We start from the raw sequence: 15,984 nt of genomic DNA, 5'->3' as shown, positions 1-15,984 counted from the left end.
AACATCGGGAATAATCTTCCTGCATCTAGCCTGTCCAACCCCTTAAGAATTTTCTATAAGATCCCCCCCTCAATCTTCTAAATTCTAGCATGTACAAGCCGAGTCTATCCAGTCTTTCTTCATATGAAAGTTCTGCCATCCCAGGAATCAGTCTGGTGAACCTTCTCTGTACTCCCTCTATGGCAAGAATGTCTTTCCTCGGATTAGGAGAGCAAAACTGCACGCAATACTCCAGGTGCGGTCTCACCAAGACCCTGTGCACAACTCAAATCAGTAGAACCCCAAACTTTCCTACCCTGCTTTCTTATACTCAAATCCCCGTTTTGCTATATGAATGCTAAGCATGTAAAGGTTTCTTTTGGCACATCTATATTGGTTATGGAGCTCAGGCAGATCAAGCCATCTCTCTCTCTCTCTCCACGTTCTATATTCTTTGCCAATGTACCCACCAATACCCCCCCCCCCCCCCCCCCCCCCCCCCCCCCCCCTATTTACTACCATTATTGCTTATGGAATGGATCCCACATTATCTCAATGAACTTTCAAACTTTGACAAACTGGCTTCTATTGATATTTTTTATTGTTTGTTGAATCATGGAAATTTAGGATGTCAACACAGCCCATTTGTAATACTCGGCAGTGGTAAACGTATAAATCTGTAGTAAATGATTGGCTATATGGAATAGTTGGATAAACTTTGGATTGTTCTCTTTGTAGTATCAGAGGCTGAGGGGCAACCTGATCAAAGTTGATTAAATCACGAGGTTCATAGATAGAAACATAGAAATTAGGTGCAGGAGTAGGCCATTCGGTCCTTCGATAGAGTAGAAGAAAGTCTTTTTCCAAGAGTGGGAATGTTTTTTTAAAGGACTGCTTGTTTCTATATAGTATATCTGAGCTGTTTGGATAGCATGCAAAACCAATATTTTCACTGTACCTTGGTACACAGCCATAAATCTAAGCCTAAACAAAAATTGCAGCAATTTTTTGTTTTACACAGAGAAAATGGCAGCTGCCAGGATAGGGTGATGGAAGCAGATATGAAAGTGACGTTTTGGAGGCAGTTAGAGAGCCATATGAACAGGCATGGAAGAGGGATATAGATCAAATGCATGCAGATGGGGCTAGTTTAATTTGGCATCATGTTGGACACTGGCTTTGTGTGACAAAGGACCCTTCCCATGCTGCACTATTCCACATTCACTGCAACAACAGATGAGCAGATTATTCCACATTCACTGCAAGATGAGCAAGTGCTGGAGGAATCAGGGTGGCACAGCTGTAGAGTTGCTGCCTTACAGCAGCAAGAGACCTGGGTTCTATCCTGACTCTAGGTGCAGTCCGTACGTAGTTTGTACATTCTCCCCGTAATCGGTCCGGTTTCTTCCTGCATTCCAAAGACTAAACTCAGCAGGTTACGCCACATCTATGGACAGACAACATTTCGGGCGAGACCTTTCTTCAAAAAAATGAATTGTAATTGACTAGACGGTTTCACAGCCTTGAAGTTTGTGATTGTTGTCCTTGGACTGCTGTTATATCATTTGCTTGCGGTAAATTATTTTCTCTAGCTTTCTAAGATACAATTTCCATTGACATAGTGATCTTACCTGTAAGCTTGAATATCAAGCTTCATGCCTGCACATCTTTGTTTTTAATGATCTTGCATGGCATAAAAATCCCAGTTCTTTGAACTAGTGGAATGAATATTTTAAGTTCCAATGAGAGAGCAAGAGACAGTCCTTGGATAATGCCTCATTCAAGAAGTAGCATACCCTCAGTATGGGATTGTCAACATGGAATTTATTTCCACCGAAAACACTGGATTGTGATTTGAATCTGAAACGCTGCCGACATCACCTGCACTTCACCACTTAAGCCACCGATCCTAAACACATTTCACTGTAATTAGCATATAATAAAATGCAACAAAAAGCAAACATGAAAATGTTGTTCCATAAAAGAAATCACTTTTATTTACTAGAAAGACAAAAACACCAAAATAGGTCCAAATTATGCTATAAAATGTTTCAAAATGGGGTAAAAATTTCAATAATTAAAATATTTGATATATTTAAAATTACAAAGGATACATTTAACCATTTTTTTCAACCCGAGAGATTTTTATTTTTTATTTTGCTTGCACAGTAAGGTGCTAAAAGTCAGCCCTTAAGCCCTGGAAATTTTAGAAATTACAGTCACATAGCAAATATAGTTTCATTATGAAAGTGTACTTTGGTAGAAGAACTATAGGACACCTGAGGTAGTAGAAACTGGAATAAAACAGCAGTAGACGTTATTTACAATTTAAGAAGTACCAAATAACAATAAGAACAGCACAAATAATTACACATTACATTTTCAATCCAGCTCTGATCCAAAAGAAAAGGAATATTACATCACATGTGCATAAAATAAAAGAAAATTACATAAAATACATAATTACCAGCAAGCTGAGGGCAATGCAAACAATCTCAATTAAAACACATCTTGAAAATAAAAAGCATCAACTTTTTAAACAAGCCAGATGCTGAGATCTACAAAGTAATACTGATTAGCTGAGGTTCATCAGTTTAATGCCTTTGTCAGAAAGTGAAAATGACAAAAACATCTCCAGTATATAATGGCAAGTGTGCATCATTTAAAGCTCATGAGAAAACACTTAAAACGTACTGACTTGATAGGACCACAATATGATTCCAAATTGTCAATAACATAAGGAGTCAGATGTATCAAGTATCTCCAAATACCTCTGAACACCTTTTAACTCTTCAAGCAATAAAAGCACCTTTCTACCCAATAAGGAATGTAACACAATATTAACACTTTCTTTATAAAAAATTAACATTTTCTGAGCTTCACATTATAAATGGGCTTTAAATTAAAAAATTGAAACTGGGGACCAAAACCCCTCACATCATTGATGCTTAACAGCCTCTTACTTTTTTTTGTATAACCCCTGTATATCAATTTGACACAAATACTTTTATTTACCAAACTTGCCACAGTTAGTGGTAACAATAATTAAAAATCTGTGAAGACAATGAAGACTTATTGCTGGAAGAGTTAAAATACCTAATTACACCTATAGGATACAAGCTTTTACAGCCAACCACTTAAAAAACTTACAAATATTTAGACGCAATAAAACAAAAACATCCACGTAAAATGCCACTTTCAGTGTGAATTTAGACAACTGAGATTTTGATGTCAATCGGAATTTGTTTTGCCACTTTAAAACAGTGATCGCTGCAAAATATTTTCAATTGTCAATCCAATTGCTATTTAAATACATACATCAATATGTATTGTTTCTTTCATGTGAAGATGAAACCGAATATCTTTAAAGTTGACATTTAGATCATGTCAATAAAATAATGCGTCCAATTCAAACGATTTTCCTTTTAGTTTAAGGAAAAAGTAGTAACAGAAATTAAAATTTAATAATGATCAAGGTGTTACATGTAATTTTTCAATAAGCATGTTTTCATCCAAGATTCGTCAGTATTTAAATCAACGCCATTTTGAAGCAGATTGCTGACTGAATGGTGAACATTTAATTCTGTAGCGAAGGGCAAATCAGCTGGACTAAAATCATTATTAAATACATTACATGGGGGGAGAAATTAATTTGAATTCTAAGAAATATGATAACAATGAAAACTCTGCAGATCAAGTTTCAAATAACTTTTTTGCTTTTGTGTTCAGAAAAGCAAAGAAATAAGACTTTCTCGCACAGATCCCAGAATTATATAGCAGTAAACAAAAGCAAGTTCAACTGACCGAAATATTTACACACTGAAGTCGAATAGAGTAGTACAAGTGAAACAGCCAAATTTCCACAAAGATCATTGTGATTATTTGACAATGGAATTCAAAAGCTATTTGTTCAGCATTTTAAAAGAAATAGGACATTTTTAATATTTTTTTTATCTCAATGGCTGAATTGTGGTATAAAACCTCTACACATAATTTCTTATTTGAAAATTACCCTTCCCTGAATATTAAACAAATTAATCCCAAATCAATATCACAGAGCTCCTTGTAACTACTAGCAATGACAACTTGTCCACTAAAACTGGACAGATACAGCAGGCACCTTTCTAGTAAACTGCCCAATCAGCTGAAATGATTTTCCAAATTCACTGTCTTCACATTGAAAACCTATAATAAGTACTCAAGTAGACTGCTGAAAGTAACATAGGGTAGAATTTCCCCTAGTCAGCGCAGATTTCTCCCAGCTTTAAAATTTACCAAAAACGTCCAAAATGGCACAGAAGATTGAGAAATTTCAAGTGCAAATTACATCAAGTTCAAATTGCAATCTTTTGTGCTAGTTTAAATAAAGCACCCCAAACATGATTCCACCCACAAAACCAGTGATTCAATTTAATACAACAAGCTTTCACTGACTGCATCTGTTTGTGGGGCTTTGAGGAGGCCCTCAAAATTAAGGCACGATGGCAACAATAGACATCTTTTTGAAACTAAATATAAAACTGATTAAAGTTTAACAATTAAACTATCAGAGCCTTTTTCAGTGATTTGAACCTGGGGATGGGACACGTTGAGATATTTTGCTTCTTTTAAAAACCAAACTTATTCTCAGCTGCATGAAAATTGTATTAGGTTACCACATTTAAACTTGTGTACACAAAATAGAAAACATCACCGTCTAAAATGCTGCCGGATTGTTATGGTTCACGATGGACTTTACTTATATTGATTGGAAACTTGAGCAGATAATATCCAATTTCAAACTCTAGTGCAATTCTATGCGCAATTTACATTAGTGGGCCGATTGCGCTCAAAGTGGAAAATCTACCCCCAAATATCTCAGCACAAAACCCAGAAATAAAACTTTAACCAGAACATTTTTGTAAATGAAGGGGAGTCTGGCAATGTTAACAAATCCTTTGTGCTACTTCAAAAAAGCATAACCAAATCCAGTGGCAGTTTAACACAGCAAAAACTCTCAGGAGCCCCTCAGCTGCTATTATTAGCTGAAAAAGTGCTCCAATGGAAGAATGTTCTCACAACTGCCAGATAGCTTTTAACTGGCAGATCCAAAATACATTTCTGGCCAACAAGAACAAGTCTAAATCGATAAAAAGGCACAACTTTTACAAGCAACAACAGAACATCTGCATACTATTTTAAAGATATAGATCCTTGTGTGGTAGTCATTTCCTGAGACACAGGCTCCGTTTGGCTTTGCTGCTTTTACTTCAAACTTGCGGCCAGTTCATCTGTTTGTGTAGCTCTACAATGCATTGCAGGCCAACACTTGAGCATTTCTTTGTTTCAGTAGTTTCCCTTGGCACAGCTTTCTTCTCAGACAGTGTTCTTCACCACGTGCGGAACACCGGGTGTTTCAGGAGCTCCCGTGATGGAGGTCTCTCCTGGGGCTGAAGCTCCAGGCACCGGAGAGCCACATCACGCAGTGCTGGCGACAGATGATTTGGAATTGTGGGCGCACTCGTTGCACTGGCAATCTGTTCAATTTTGAGAGAAAATGCAACAGTGAACCACATTTCTTGGTGTGCGCTAAAGCGTACAATTTTCAAAATAACAAATACACCAGTTGCAATTGTGGTAAAAACAAAATCTTAAACTGGCAAAGAATTGTGATGCAATATTCACTTTTGTTATCAGCAAGCACAATTCAATACATTTTGTCATTTCCTGCCCTTTGATTATGTTTTAAAATAATTTACTAATGCTCAGTATTGTTCAACTGGAAATTGGGAACATGATATTTCATGCAATCAACTCATTTTATGAAATGTGCAATCTTTCAATATTTAATGTGGATATCTACCATAACTTTATCTACCTTAAATATAAGAGCAAGGTGATTGGAGTGTTTTTCTGCATTCCAAGGTGGTTTGGCACAAGCCATTTCAATTATAACACAGCCAACGCTCCACACATCGCAGCTTCTGCCATATTGCTGGCCCCGCAACACCTAAAAGAGCAAATGCCAAGATTAAAATAGTGTGCAATTTTACATGCTTTCAATGGAGTACTTTGGACAGGAAAATGAGAAAACATCAAGGAAGCACGCATAATGACTGAAGTTATTGCAACATTCTCAACTGATGCGAAATAAGAATATTTTGGGTGGGAGGCGAGAAAAGAAAAAAAAGAAAATGCTCGAAGAATGCAGCAGATTAAGCAGCATCTGTGAAAAGAGAAACAAAGTTAAGTTTATTGACCAAGTATTCACATACAAGGAATTTGCCTTGGTGCTCCGCCCACAAATAACAACATGACATAGTGACAGTTACGAATGACTCAAAAAACACTGAACATGAATAATAATAAAAGATTAATGATAAAACACCATTGATCAAGCATGTGAACCAACAAAAGACCAGATCAAAGGGAGGCTACAAATTTTTGGCTGTTGAGTAGAGCAACTGCTCATGGATAAAAACTGTTTTTATATCTGGCTGTGGCAGCTTTGACAGTCCGGAGTCGCCTTCCAGAGGGAAGTGATTCAAAGAGTTTGTGGCCAGGGTGAGAGGGGTCAGAGATGATCTTACCCGCTCGCTTCCTGGCCCTTGCAGTGTACAGTTCATCAATGGAGGGAAGGTTGCAGCCAATAACCTTTTCTGCTGATCGGACGATTCGCTGCAGCCTCCAGGTGTCGTGCTTGGTGGCTGAGCCAAACCAGACCATGATGGAGAAGGTGAGAACAGACTCTACGATGGCCGTGTAGAATTGGACCATCATTGCCTGTGGCAGATTGTGCTTCCTCAGCTGCCGTAGGAAGTACATCCTATGTTGTGCCTTTTTGACTGTGGTCGATGGTAGCCCCCCACTTAAGATCCTGGAGATGATTGTTCCCAGGAACTTAAAAGACTCCACAGATGTGACTGTGGTGTTGTTGATGGTGAGTGGGGTGAGGGGAGGGGGAGCTCTCCTAAAGTCTACAATCAATTCCACTGTCTTAAGAGCATTGAGCTCTAGGTTGTTGCGACGGCACCAGGACGCCAGCTGTGACACTTCCTGTCTGTAGACAGATTCCTCCCCATCCTGGATCAGTCCAATCAGGGTTGTGTCATCCGCAAACTTGAGAAGCTTGACAGAGGTGTCTGTGGAGGTGCAGTCGTTGGTGTAGAGAGAGTAGAGGAGAGAGTACGCAGCCTTGCGGTGCTCCTGCTGAGCGTTTGCAGGTCCGAGATGTGCTTTCCCAGCCTCACATGCTGCTTCCTGTCTGTCAGGAAGTTGGTGATCCACTGACAGAGGGGTTCAGGCACAGTCAACTCGGAAAGTTTGAAGTGTAGTAGCTCTGGCACAATGGTGTTGAATGCAGAGCTAAAATCAACAAACAGGATCCTCGCATAGGTCCCCTGGCGGTCCAGGTGCTGTAGGATGAAGTGCAGGCCCAGGTTGACTGCATCATCTACAGGTCTATTGGCCCGATGTGCAAACTGCAGTGGGTCCAGCAGGGAGTTTGTTATATTTTTCAGCTTGGCCAGCACAAGCCTTTCGAGTGTCTTCATGACTACAGAGGTCAGTGCGACAGGCCTGTAGTCATTAAAACAAGTAACCCTTGCCTTTTTGGTTACAGGGACAATAGTGGAGACTTTGAAGCAGGCAGCGACAGTACATGTTTGCAGGGACTGGTTAAAAATGTCTGTATAGACCGGTGCCAGCTGTTTAAGAGTAGAGGGGGAAACATTGTCAGGTCCTGGAATTTTCCAGTTCTTTTGTCCTCTGAAAAGCCTCTCCACCTCCTCTATTTTATTGTTGATATTGGATAAGTGATGTTGTGCAGCACAGAGGATGTGGGTGGTACACAAATATGCTGGAGAAACTCAGCGGGTGCAGCAGCATCTATGGAGCAAAGGAAATAGGCAACGTTTCGGGACAAAACCCTTCTTCAGACTGATGAGTGGGTGATTGGGTGTGAAGTGGTGATTGGAAGGGGGTGGGTGTAGAAAGGCCCAGTCTTTTCATACTGGAGTCTTGCCTTAAGTAGGTGTGAAGTGGTGAATGGGAAGGAGAGGGTGCAGGGTCCATTCTTTGTAGACTGGGGTCTGGCTGTGTTGGTTGGGGAGGGGGTACCAGGGTTACGTTTCTGATTTTCAAACCTGCAGTAAAACTCATTCAGGTCGTTGGTCAGCTGACGATTGTCCAAGGAGTAGGGGGCTTTCCTCTTGTAGCTGGTAATTTCTTGCAAGCCCTTCCAAACTGAAGATGAGTCACTAGCTGAGAACTTGCTTCTCAACTTCTCAGAGTACCTTTCCCTGGCAGCTCCGATTCATCTTCTCAGCTTGTACTTGACCTGCCTGTAGAGATCTGCATCCCCGCTCCTGTAGGCCTCCTCTTTAGACCATCGGAGCTGTCTGAGTTCTGCAGTGCACCAGGGCTTGTTGTTGTTGAACCATGTCCGAGTCTTAGTTGGAATGCAACTGTCCTCGCAAAAGCTGACATGTAAAAACTGACATGTAAAATCATTTTTTACACAGAGAGTGGTGAATCTGTGGAATTCTGTGCCACAGAAGGTAGTTGAGGCCAGTTCATTGGCTATGTTTAAGAGGGAGCTAGATGTGGCCCTTGTGGCTAAAGGGATCAGGGGGTATGGAGAGAAGGCAGGGATGGGATACTGAGTTGGATGATCAGCCATGATCATATCGAATGGCGTGCAGGCTCGAAGGGCCGAATGGCCTACTCCTGCACCTATTTTCTATGTTTCTATGTGATGATACAGTGTCCGTACACTCATCGAGGCTTGTGGTTGCTTCCCTGAACACATTCCAATCCGTGCAGTCAAAGCAGGACTGTAGGTTCTTTATTCCCCTTGGTTGTCCACCTTTTCGTTGTTCTGACCACAGGCTTAGCAGCTTTTTGTTTCTGTCTGTAGGTCGGAATAAGGTGAACTAGGCAATGATCAGAGAGACCCCCAAAGACAGACAGAATGCTGGAGTAACTCAACTGGTCAGGCAGCATTTCCTACCTACACAAGAAAGTTAACACCACAGGTTCAAGATTGTTGCTCAGAACACACACCAAAATAATCTTTTGTTCAATTCGAAAATGGCCTTGTCCAAGAGGTCTGTTGAAATACATTCTACCACTTACGATTTATAAGGATACTTTCTGTGCTTGCACATAGTCACAGAAAAAGCTGCCTAGATTTTAGTTGTGATGCTCATATTTTCACAAAAGATTCTCTACATATGTGGCTTAAACCAGAAATACAAACTTTACAAGCAATGTCATAGTTTTCACAACCACTTAATTACCAGTGCAACGTAAAGTATCTGCCCATTATTTAGAGCACACACACACACAAAATGAAACGTCGTTTAAATAGGGATAATTAAATCACGTCAACAGCATACCAACAATATAAGAAAAATGCCCTCTGAACGGTTCTTCCATAAACTGAGCCGCAGTCCCACCCACCTCTACCTATTGCAGACATTGGAATTTGTCTATGGATCCAATGCGCTACAATAATGAGAACTATATTTTGCACTCTATATCTCTCCCTTTGCTCTACATGTTGTATTTGAGTTTGACTTGATTGATCACATATAGTATGATCTGATCATCCAAAACAAAGCTTTTCCCTGTACCTCAGTACATGTGACAATAATAAACTTAAACTAATGGATTCATTCTACATTCTCTCTCCACACCCCTCCTCACAAGAATATTTGCTTCAGACCATACAGCGGTTTCTACAACATTAACACTTATTCTGTAAAACAAAATGGATCACAGAGGAAAAGCAAAGTACTTTTTTTTTGCATTGTCTTCTCAAATGAACACAAACTACCAACATTTTGGACCATTAAGCAAGAATGCCAAGGGACGATTCCAATATCTCTTCATCAAATGTTAATGATTGGAGGGAAATGGCAACTAAGAACTACACAAATATAAAGAGGAATTACATTTAGTTCATCTCACCTCAGGTGCCATGAATGCAATAGTTCCTAACAGCTGTCCCTGGAATTCACCTGCACCAGTGCCCTTTGACGCCAGCCTGGCGGCAGCTCCAAAGTCGGCTATCCTTAGTCGCTGTCCTGTGCTGTCAATTAACAGATTGGCACCTAGGAAACCAAATGCTACAAGTTAGTACAATAATCCACGAAGGAAGCAAATTCTTTTCCCAAGTCACAACCCCAAATATTCTCTCAAATATCTAAAATGCATTCCAAAGAAACCTCATCCCTCAACAAATACTGACATTTAAAAAAAAGGAGACATGTTATTGGATATCACCAAAGGATTCTGAGGGTTTAAAAGGTCAGAGCTAGACAGCACCTCAAAGCACGGTTACTCACAACAGGACTTATTCTTGTACATAAACGTGTCTTTACAACACATTGTCCTTGGCCAAGGATCAAGGGATTCTTACCTTTGATGTCCCGGTGGATGATTTGGTTCTCGTGAAGATAAGCCAAGCCTCGCAACAGCTGCTCATTGTAATTAATAATAACTTGTTCCTTGAAAGCACCGTATTTGTTCAGCAAATGTGAAACCGATCCACCTGGAAGGTAAAATGCCATGCAAAAGATATTCTAAAACTTAGCATTTTTACTTTGTTTAAATTGAAAATCGTATGTTTATGTTTCTAATGTAACATCATGCGCATCTGCTTTCTGTTTCTTACAACACAAAGGCAGCACTTTGAAAATTGCATAATGATCTGTTAGAAGGTAGACAAAAATGCTGGAGAAACTTAGCGGGTGAGGCAGCATTTATGGAGCGAAGGAAATAGGCAACGTTTCGGGACCCTTCTTCAGACTGATGTGGGGGGGGGGGGGGGGGGGGGGGGGGGGGGGGGGGAGAGAGGAAGAGAGGAAGAGTCGGAGACAGTGGGCTGAGGGACAGCTGAGAAGGGGAGGAGAAAGTAGGGACTACCTGAAATTAGAGAACTCAATGTTCATACTGCTGGGGTGCAAACTGCCCAAGCGAAATAAGAGGTGCTGCTCCTCCAATTTACAGTGGTCCTCACTCTGGCCATGGAGGAGGCCCAGAACAGAAAGGTGAGATTCTGAATGGGAGGGGGAGTGGCGAAAACGTCGGAGGATTATTTGTTGTATGTGATGGCTTGTGGGGTGGAAGGTGAGGACAAGGGGGACTCTGCCCTTGTTATGAGTGGGGGGGGGGAGATGGGGAGTGAGAGCAGAGTCACAGGGTATAGAAGAAACCCTGGTGAAAGCCTCATCTATAGTAGAAGAGGGGAACCGCTGTTCACTGAAGAATGAGGACATCTCCGATGCCCTGGTGTGGAACACCTCATCCTGGGTGCAGATGCGGCGTAGACGGAGGAATTGGGAGTAGGGGATGGAGTCCTTACAGGAAGCAGGGTGGGAAGAAGTGTAGTCCAGATAGCCATGGGAGTCAGTGGGTTTATAGTGGATGTCGTCTATCACCTGCAATGAAGATAGTGAGGTCTAGAAATGGTAGGGAAATGTCGGAAATGGTCCAGGTGTATTTGAGTGCCAGATGGAAGTTAGTGGCAAAATGGATAAAGTCAGTGACAATGCCAATATTAGACATTTCAATCAGATCACATCTCATTCTTTGAAACTTCAAAAATATATTTTTAGTTAAACATATAAATTATAAAAGGACTAAACAAGCTAGATGCAGGAAAAATGTTCCCAATGTTGGGAGAGTCCAGAACCAGTGGCCACAGTCTAAGAATAAAGGGGAGGCCATTTAAAACTGAGATGAGAAAACACTTTTTCACCCAGAGAGTTGTGAATTTGTGGAATTTGCTGCCACAGAGGGCAGTGGAGGCCAATCACTGAATGAATTTAAAAGAGAGTTAAATAGAGCTCTTGGGGCTAGTGGAATCAAGGGGTATGGGTAGAAGGCAGGCACGGGTTATTGATTGTGGATGATCAGCCATGATCACAATGAATGGCGGTGCAGGCTCGAAGGGCCGAATGGCCTCCTCCTGCACCTATTTTCTATGTTCCCGTCTAGTTGTTTGTGTTAGGATGACTTTCTCATCCCAAGATGAAGCCGACTGTTTTAACAAATTATCATGGACTTAAAGTTGACTCCATTTCTCTCTCTTTTCTTCTCTCTTTTCTCTCTTTGTGTTTTAAGCATTTTCAGATTTCCAGCACTCACTCTTAAAAATAATCATTAGCGTAATGAATTTCCCCTGGAGTGCCTGCAATGCTAATCAATAGCTTAATAAATTATTATTATTATTTTTAAGATCAGCAATAACAAGCCACCTGAAAACAAATTATCTTATGTTATGAAATAATTTCTTGAATTTAAAACAAATTCTTACCTGCCATCCATTCAACAAACAGATTATAATTACTCTTCTCACAAGTGGCACCCAACATCCGAATGATATTAGGATGGTAAAGATGTCCCATCATACGGATTTCTTCCCTTAGAGTCTGTACCACTTCTTCCTGCTCAGTAGATGTGTTCCTGACGTATGTCACCTGTTTAGTGAAGTTAGAAAAAAAAAAATTAAGTACACTGAATTGACAAAATTCCACATGCCAACAATACAAAGGACAACGATTCAAAATATACTTAATAGGGTTTAACATGAAAACCACCAAATGAATGCAAATTCAATTATTCTTACCAAATATATCAGATTTTGATACCTTTTCAACCTCTACAGATGTTTATTGCCTGTTACTTTTGTGGCACTGGTGTTATTTGTCATTTATCAACTAATGCCTGAATGTCAAATCCTGACTTATGGTTGCTGGTCAGTCATTAACGAAACAGCTAAAAGTGGTTGGGTCCAAGGCAATCTATTGATAACTCTTTCAGCGATGTCCTGAGGGAGGGATGATTCATCTCCAACCAGATAGACTCTCCCTTCCTTAGTGAAAGTACGACTCCAACCACTGATGTGTTTTCCCCTTGATTCTCCAGAATTTCTTGTGCCACATTCGGTCCAATGCTGCCTTAACTTAATGGGCAGTTCATCTTGCTCGTGTTTAGAATTCAGCTCTATGGTCCATGTTTCGGGTCAGAAGATGACGGACCTGGCATATCCCAGACTGGGCATCAGTGGTCATGTTATTAGTGAGTAAATGCGCCGTCCATCAATTTGTTGATGACTGAGGGTAGCTTAATTGGGTAGTAATTAGTCAGCTTGGATTTGTCCTGCGTTTTTGTAAATATTACACACATGGGCAATTCTCCTCTTTGATGGGTAGCTGTTAGTGTTGTAATGGCACTGGAAGAGCTTGGCTAGAAGCACAGCTCGTTGTGGGGTGCAACTAGAACTGCAACGTCAGTATAGCCAAGGTGCTGTCTGGCCCATAGACTTTCCTGTATCTAATGTTATCAGCCACGTCTAATATCACATGGAGTGAACTGAATTGTTGAAGAGTGCGAATCTTAGGGGAAAGCAGAGATAAAGTAAGTTGGATTTCTGCCTGGGGATGGCTGCAAATGTTCCAGTCTCATCTTCAGCACTCACTTGCCCAAACAGAGCGTTCTTGCGCCTCTTAGTTCAGTTAGAAACATAGAAAATAGGTGCAGGAGTAGGCCATTCGGCCCTTCGATGATCATGGTCTGATCATCCAACTCAGTATCCTGTACCTGCCTTCTCTCCATACCCCCTGATCCCTTTAGCCACAAGGGCCACATCTAACTCTCTCTTAAATATAGCCAATGAACTGGCCTTAATTACCTTCTGTGGCAGAGAATTCCAGAGATTCACCACTGTGTGAAAAATGTTTTCCTCATCTCAGTCCTAAAAGATTTCCCCCTTATCCTTAAACTGTGACTCCTTGTTCTGGACTTCCCCAACATCAGGAACAATCTTCCTGCATCTAGCTGGTCCAACCCCTTAAGAATTTTGTAAGTTTCTATAAGATCCCCCCTCAATCTTCTAAATTCTAGCGAGTACAAGCCGAGTCTATCCAGTCTTTCTTCATATGAAAGTCCTGACATCCCAGGAATCAGTCTGGTGAATCTTCTCTGTACTCCCTCTATGGGAATAATGTATTTCCACAGATTAGGAGACCAAACCTGAACTGAATACTCCAGGTGTGGTCTCACCAAGACCCTGTACAACTGCAGTAGGACCTCCCTGCTCCTATACTCAAATCCTTTTAGCAATTGAAGTATTTAGACTGGACGTGCAATATGAGGTGCTGCTCCTCCAATTTCCATGGTGCTCACTCTGGCCATGGAGGAGGAACAGGACAGAAAGGTCGGATTCGGAATGAGATGGGGAGTTGAAGTGCTGAGCCACTGGGAGATCAGTTTGGTTAATGCGGTCGCCAAGCCTACGCTTGGTCTCACCGATGTAGCTCAGCTGACATCTAGAGTAGTGGATACAATAGATGAGGTTGGAGGAGATGCAGGTGAACCACTGTCGCACCTGGAACGACTGCTTGGGTCCTTGAATGGAGTCGAGGGGGGGAGGTAAAGGGACAAGTGTAGCATCTCTTGCGGTTGCAAGGGAAAGTGCCCGGGGAGGGGGTGGTGCGGGAGGGAAGGGAAGAATTGACCAGAGAGTTACGGAGGGAGCGGTCTTTACGGAAAGCAGACGGGGGGGCGGGGGGGAAGATGGGAAGATGTGGCGAGTGGTGGGGTCACGGGCAAAACTGACGGAAGACAATTTGTTGTATGTGACGGCTGGTGGGGTGAAAGGTGAGGATTAGGGAGACTCTTCCCTTGTTACGAGTGATGGGGATGGGGAGAGTGAGAGCAGTGTTACGGGGTATGGAAGAGATCCTGGTGAGAGCCTCATCTATAGTAGGAGAGGGGAACCCACGTTCCCTGAAGAATGTGGACATTTCCAATGCCCTGGTGTGGAACGCCTCATCGTGGGTGCAGATGCGGCGTAGACGGAGGAATTGGTAGGGGATGGAGTCCTCACAGGAAGCAGGGTGGGAAAAAGTGTAGTCTAGATAGCCATGGGAGTCAGTGGGTTTATAGTGGATGTCGGTCAGAAGTCTATCACCTTTGATGGAGATAGTGAGGTCAAAAAATGGTAAGGAAGTGTCGGAAATGATCCAGGTGTATTTGAGTGCCGGATGGAAGTTAGTGGTGAAGCGGATTAAGTCAGTCAGTTGTGTGGGTGCAGGAGGTAGCACAAAGCAATCGTCAATGTAGGAGAGGTTGAGGTCGGGGATGGGTCCCTGGTATGCCTCAAACAAGGATTGTTCAACGTAGCTGGGGCCCATGCGTGTGCCCATAGCTACACCTTGTATTTGGAGGAAATGGGAGGAGTCAAACGAGAAGCTATTGAAGGTAAGGACCAACTCCGCTAGGCGGAGGAGAGTATCAGTGGACGGGTATAGGTTGGTTCTCCAGTCGAGGAAGAACCGGAAGGCTTTGAGACCATCCTGGTGGGGGATGGAGGTGTAGAGTGACTGGACGTCCATGGTGAAGATGAGGGGGTGAGCGCCTAGAGAATGGAATGCCCGGAGATGACGGAGAGTGTCTGAGGTGTCTTGAACATAGGTAGGGAGGGAGTTAACCGTGGGGTGGGGCGGAGAAATAGGATGGAGTCAAGGTATGTGGAAATAAGTTCGGCGGAGCACGATCAGGCAGAGACAATGGTCCCACCGGGACAGTCAGGTTTGTGGATTATGGGTAGAAGGTAAAATCGGGCCGTGCGGGGCTGGGGAACGATGAGGTTGGAGGCTCGGGCGGGCAGGGAGCCGGAGTGGATGAAGTCAGTGATGGTGCTAGAGATGGTGGCCTGGTGCTCGTCTGTGGGGCCATGGTCCAGGGGTGAGTAGGAGGAGGTGTCTGAGAGTTGGCGCGTGGCCTCAGCTTTACAGAGATCGACGTGGCTGACTACCACGGCGCCTCCCTTGTCGGCGGGTTTGATAACCCAGTGTGGGTTGTTGCGGAGTGAGTCGATGGCTGTACGTTCAGGGGGGGAGAGATTGGAGTGAGACAGGGGAGTGGAGAAGTTGAGGGTGGTTGATGTCCCGTCGGAAGTTTTGAATTAAAAAGGTCTAAAGCCAGAAGGACATGAGGGGGGGGGGGGTCCATTGG

The 15,984-nt window shown here is 42.4% G+C and overlaps 1 protein-coding gene across 1 annotated transcript in view; it reads right to left on the bottom strand.

The window, feature by feature from the left end:
* Window positions 1–1,954: 1,954 nt before the first annotated feature.
* The window catches only part of map3k1 (mitogen-activated protein kinase kinase kinase 1, E3 ubiquitin protein ligase), an 84,649-nt gene continuing 70,619 nt past the window's right edge, over window positions 1,955–15,984 (bottom strand). The window contains exons 16-20 of the mRNA XM_055634559.1: window positions 12,281–12,443; window positions 10,382–10,513; window positions 9,931–10,073; window positions 5,837–5,968; window positions 1,955–5,495 (exon numbers count right to left, since the gene is read on the bottom strand). Of these exons, the coding sequence (XP_055490534.1) occupies window positions 5,349–5,495; window positions 5,837–5,968; window positions 9,931–10,073; window positions 10,382–10,513; window positions 12,281–12,443 (717 nt within the window). The 3' untranslated portion in view covers window positions 1,955–5,348. The remainder of the gene's footprint in view (window positions 5,496–5,836; window positions 5,969–9,930; window positions 10,074–10,381; window positions 10,514–12,280; window positions 12,444–15,984) is intronic.

The sequence above is a fragment of the Leucoraja erinacea genome, chromosome 1 (genome assembly GCF_028641065.1).
Source record: "Leucoraja erinacea ecotype New England chromosome 1, Leri_hhj_1, whole genome shotgun sequence".
In the NCBI taxonomy this organism is placed as follows: Eukaryota; Metazoa; Chordata; class Chondrichthyes; order Rajiformes; family Rajidae; genus Leucoraja; species Leucoraja erinaceus.
Note: the sequence above shows the minus strand (reverse complement) of the source record. Positions and strands in the feature narration are given on the sequence as shown.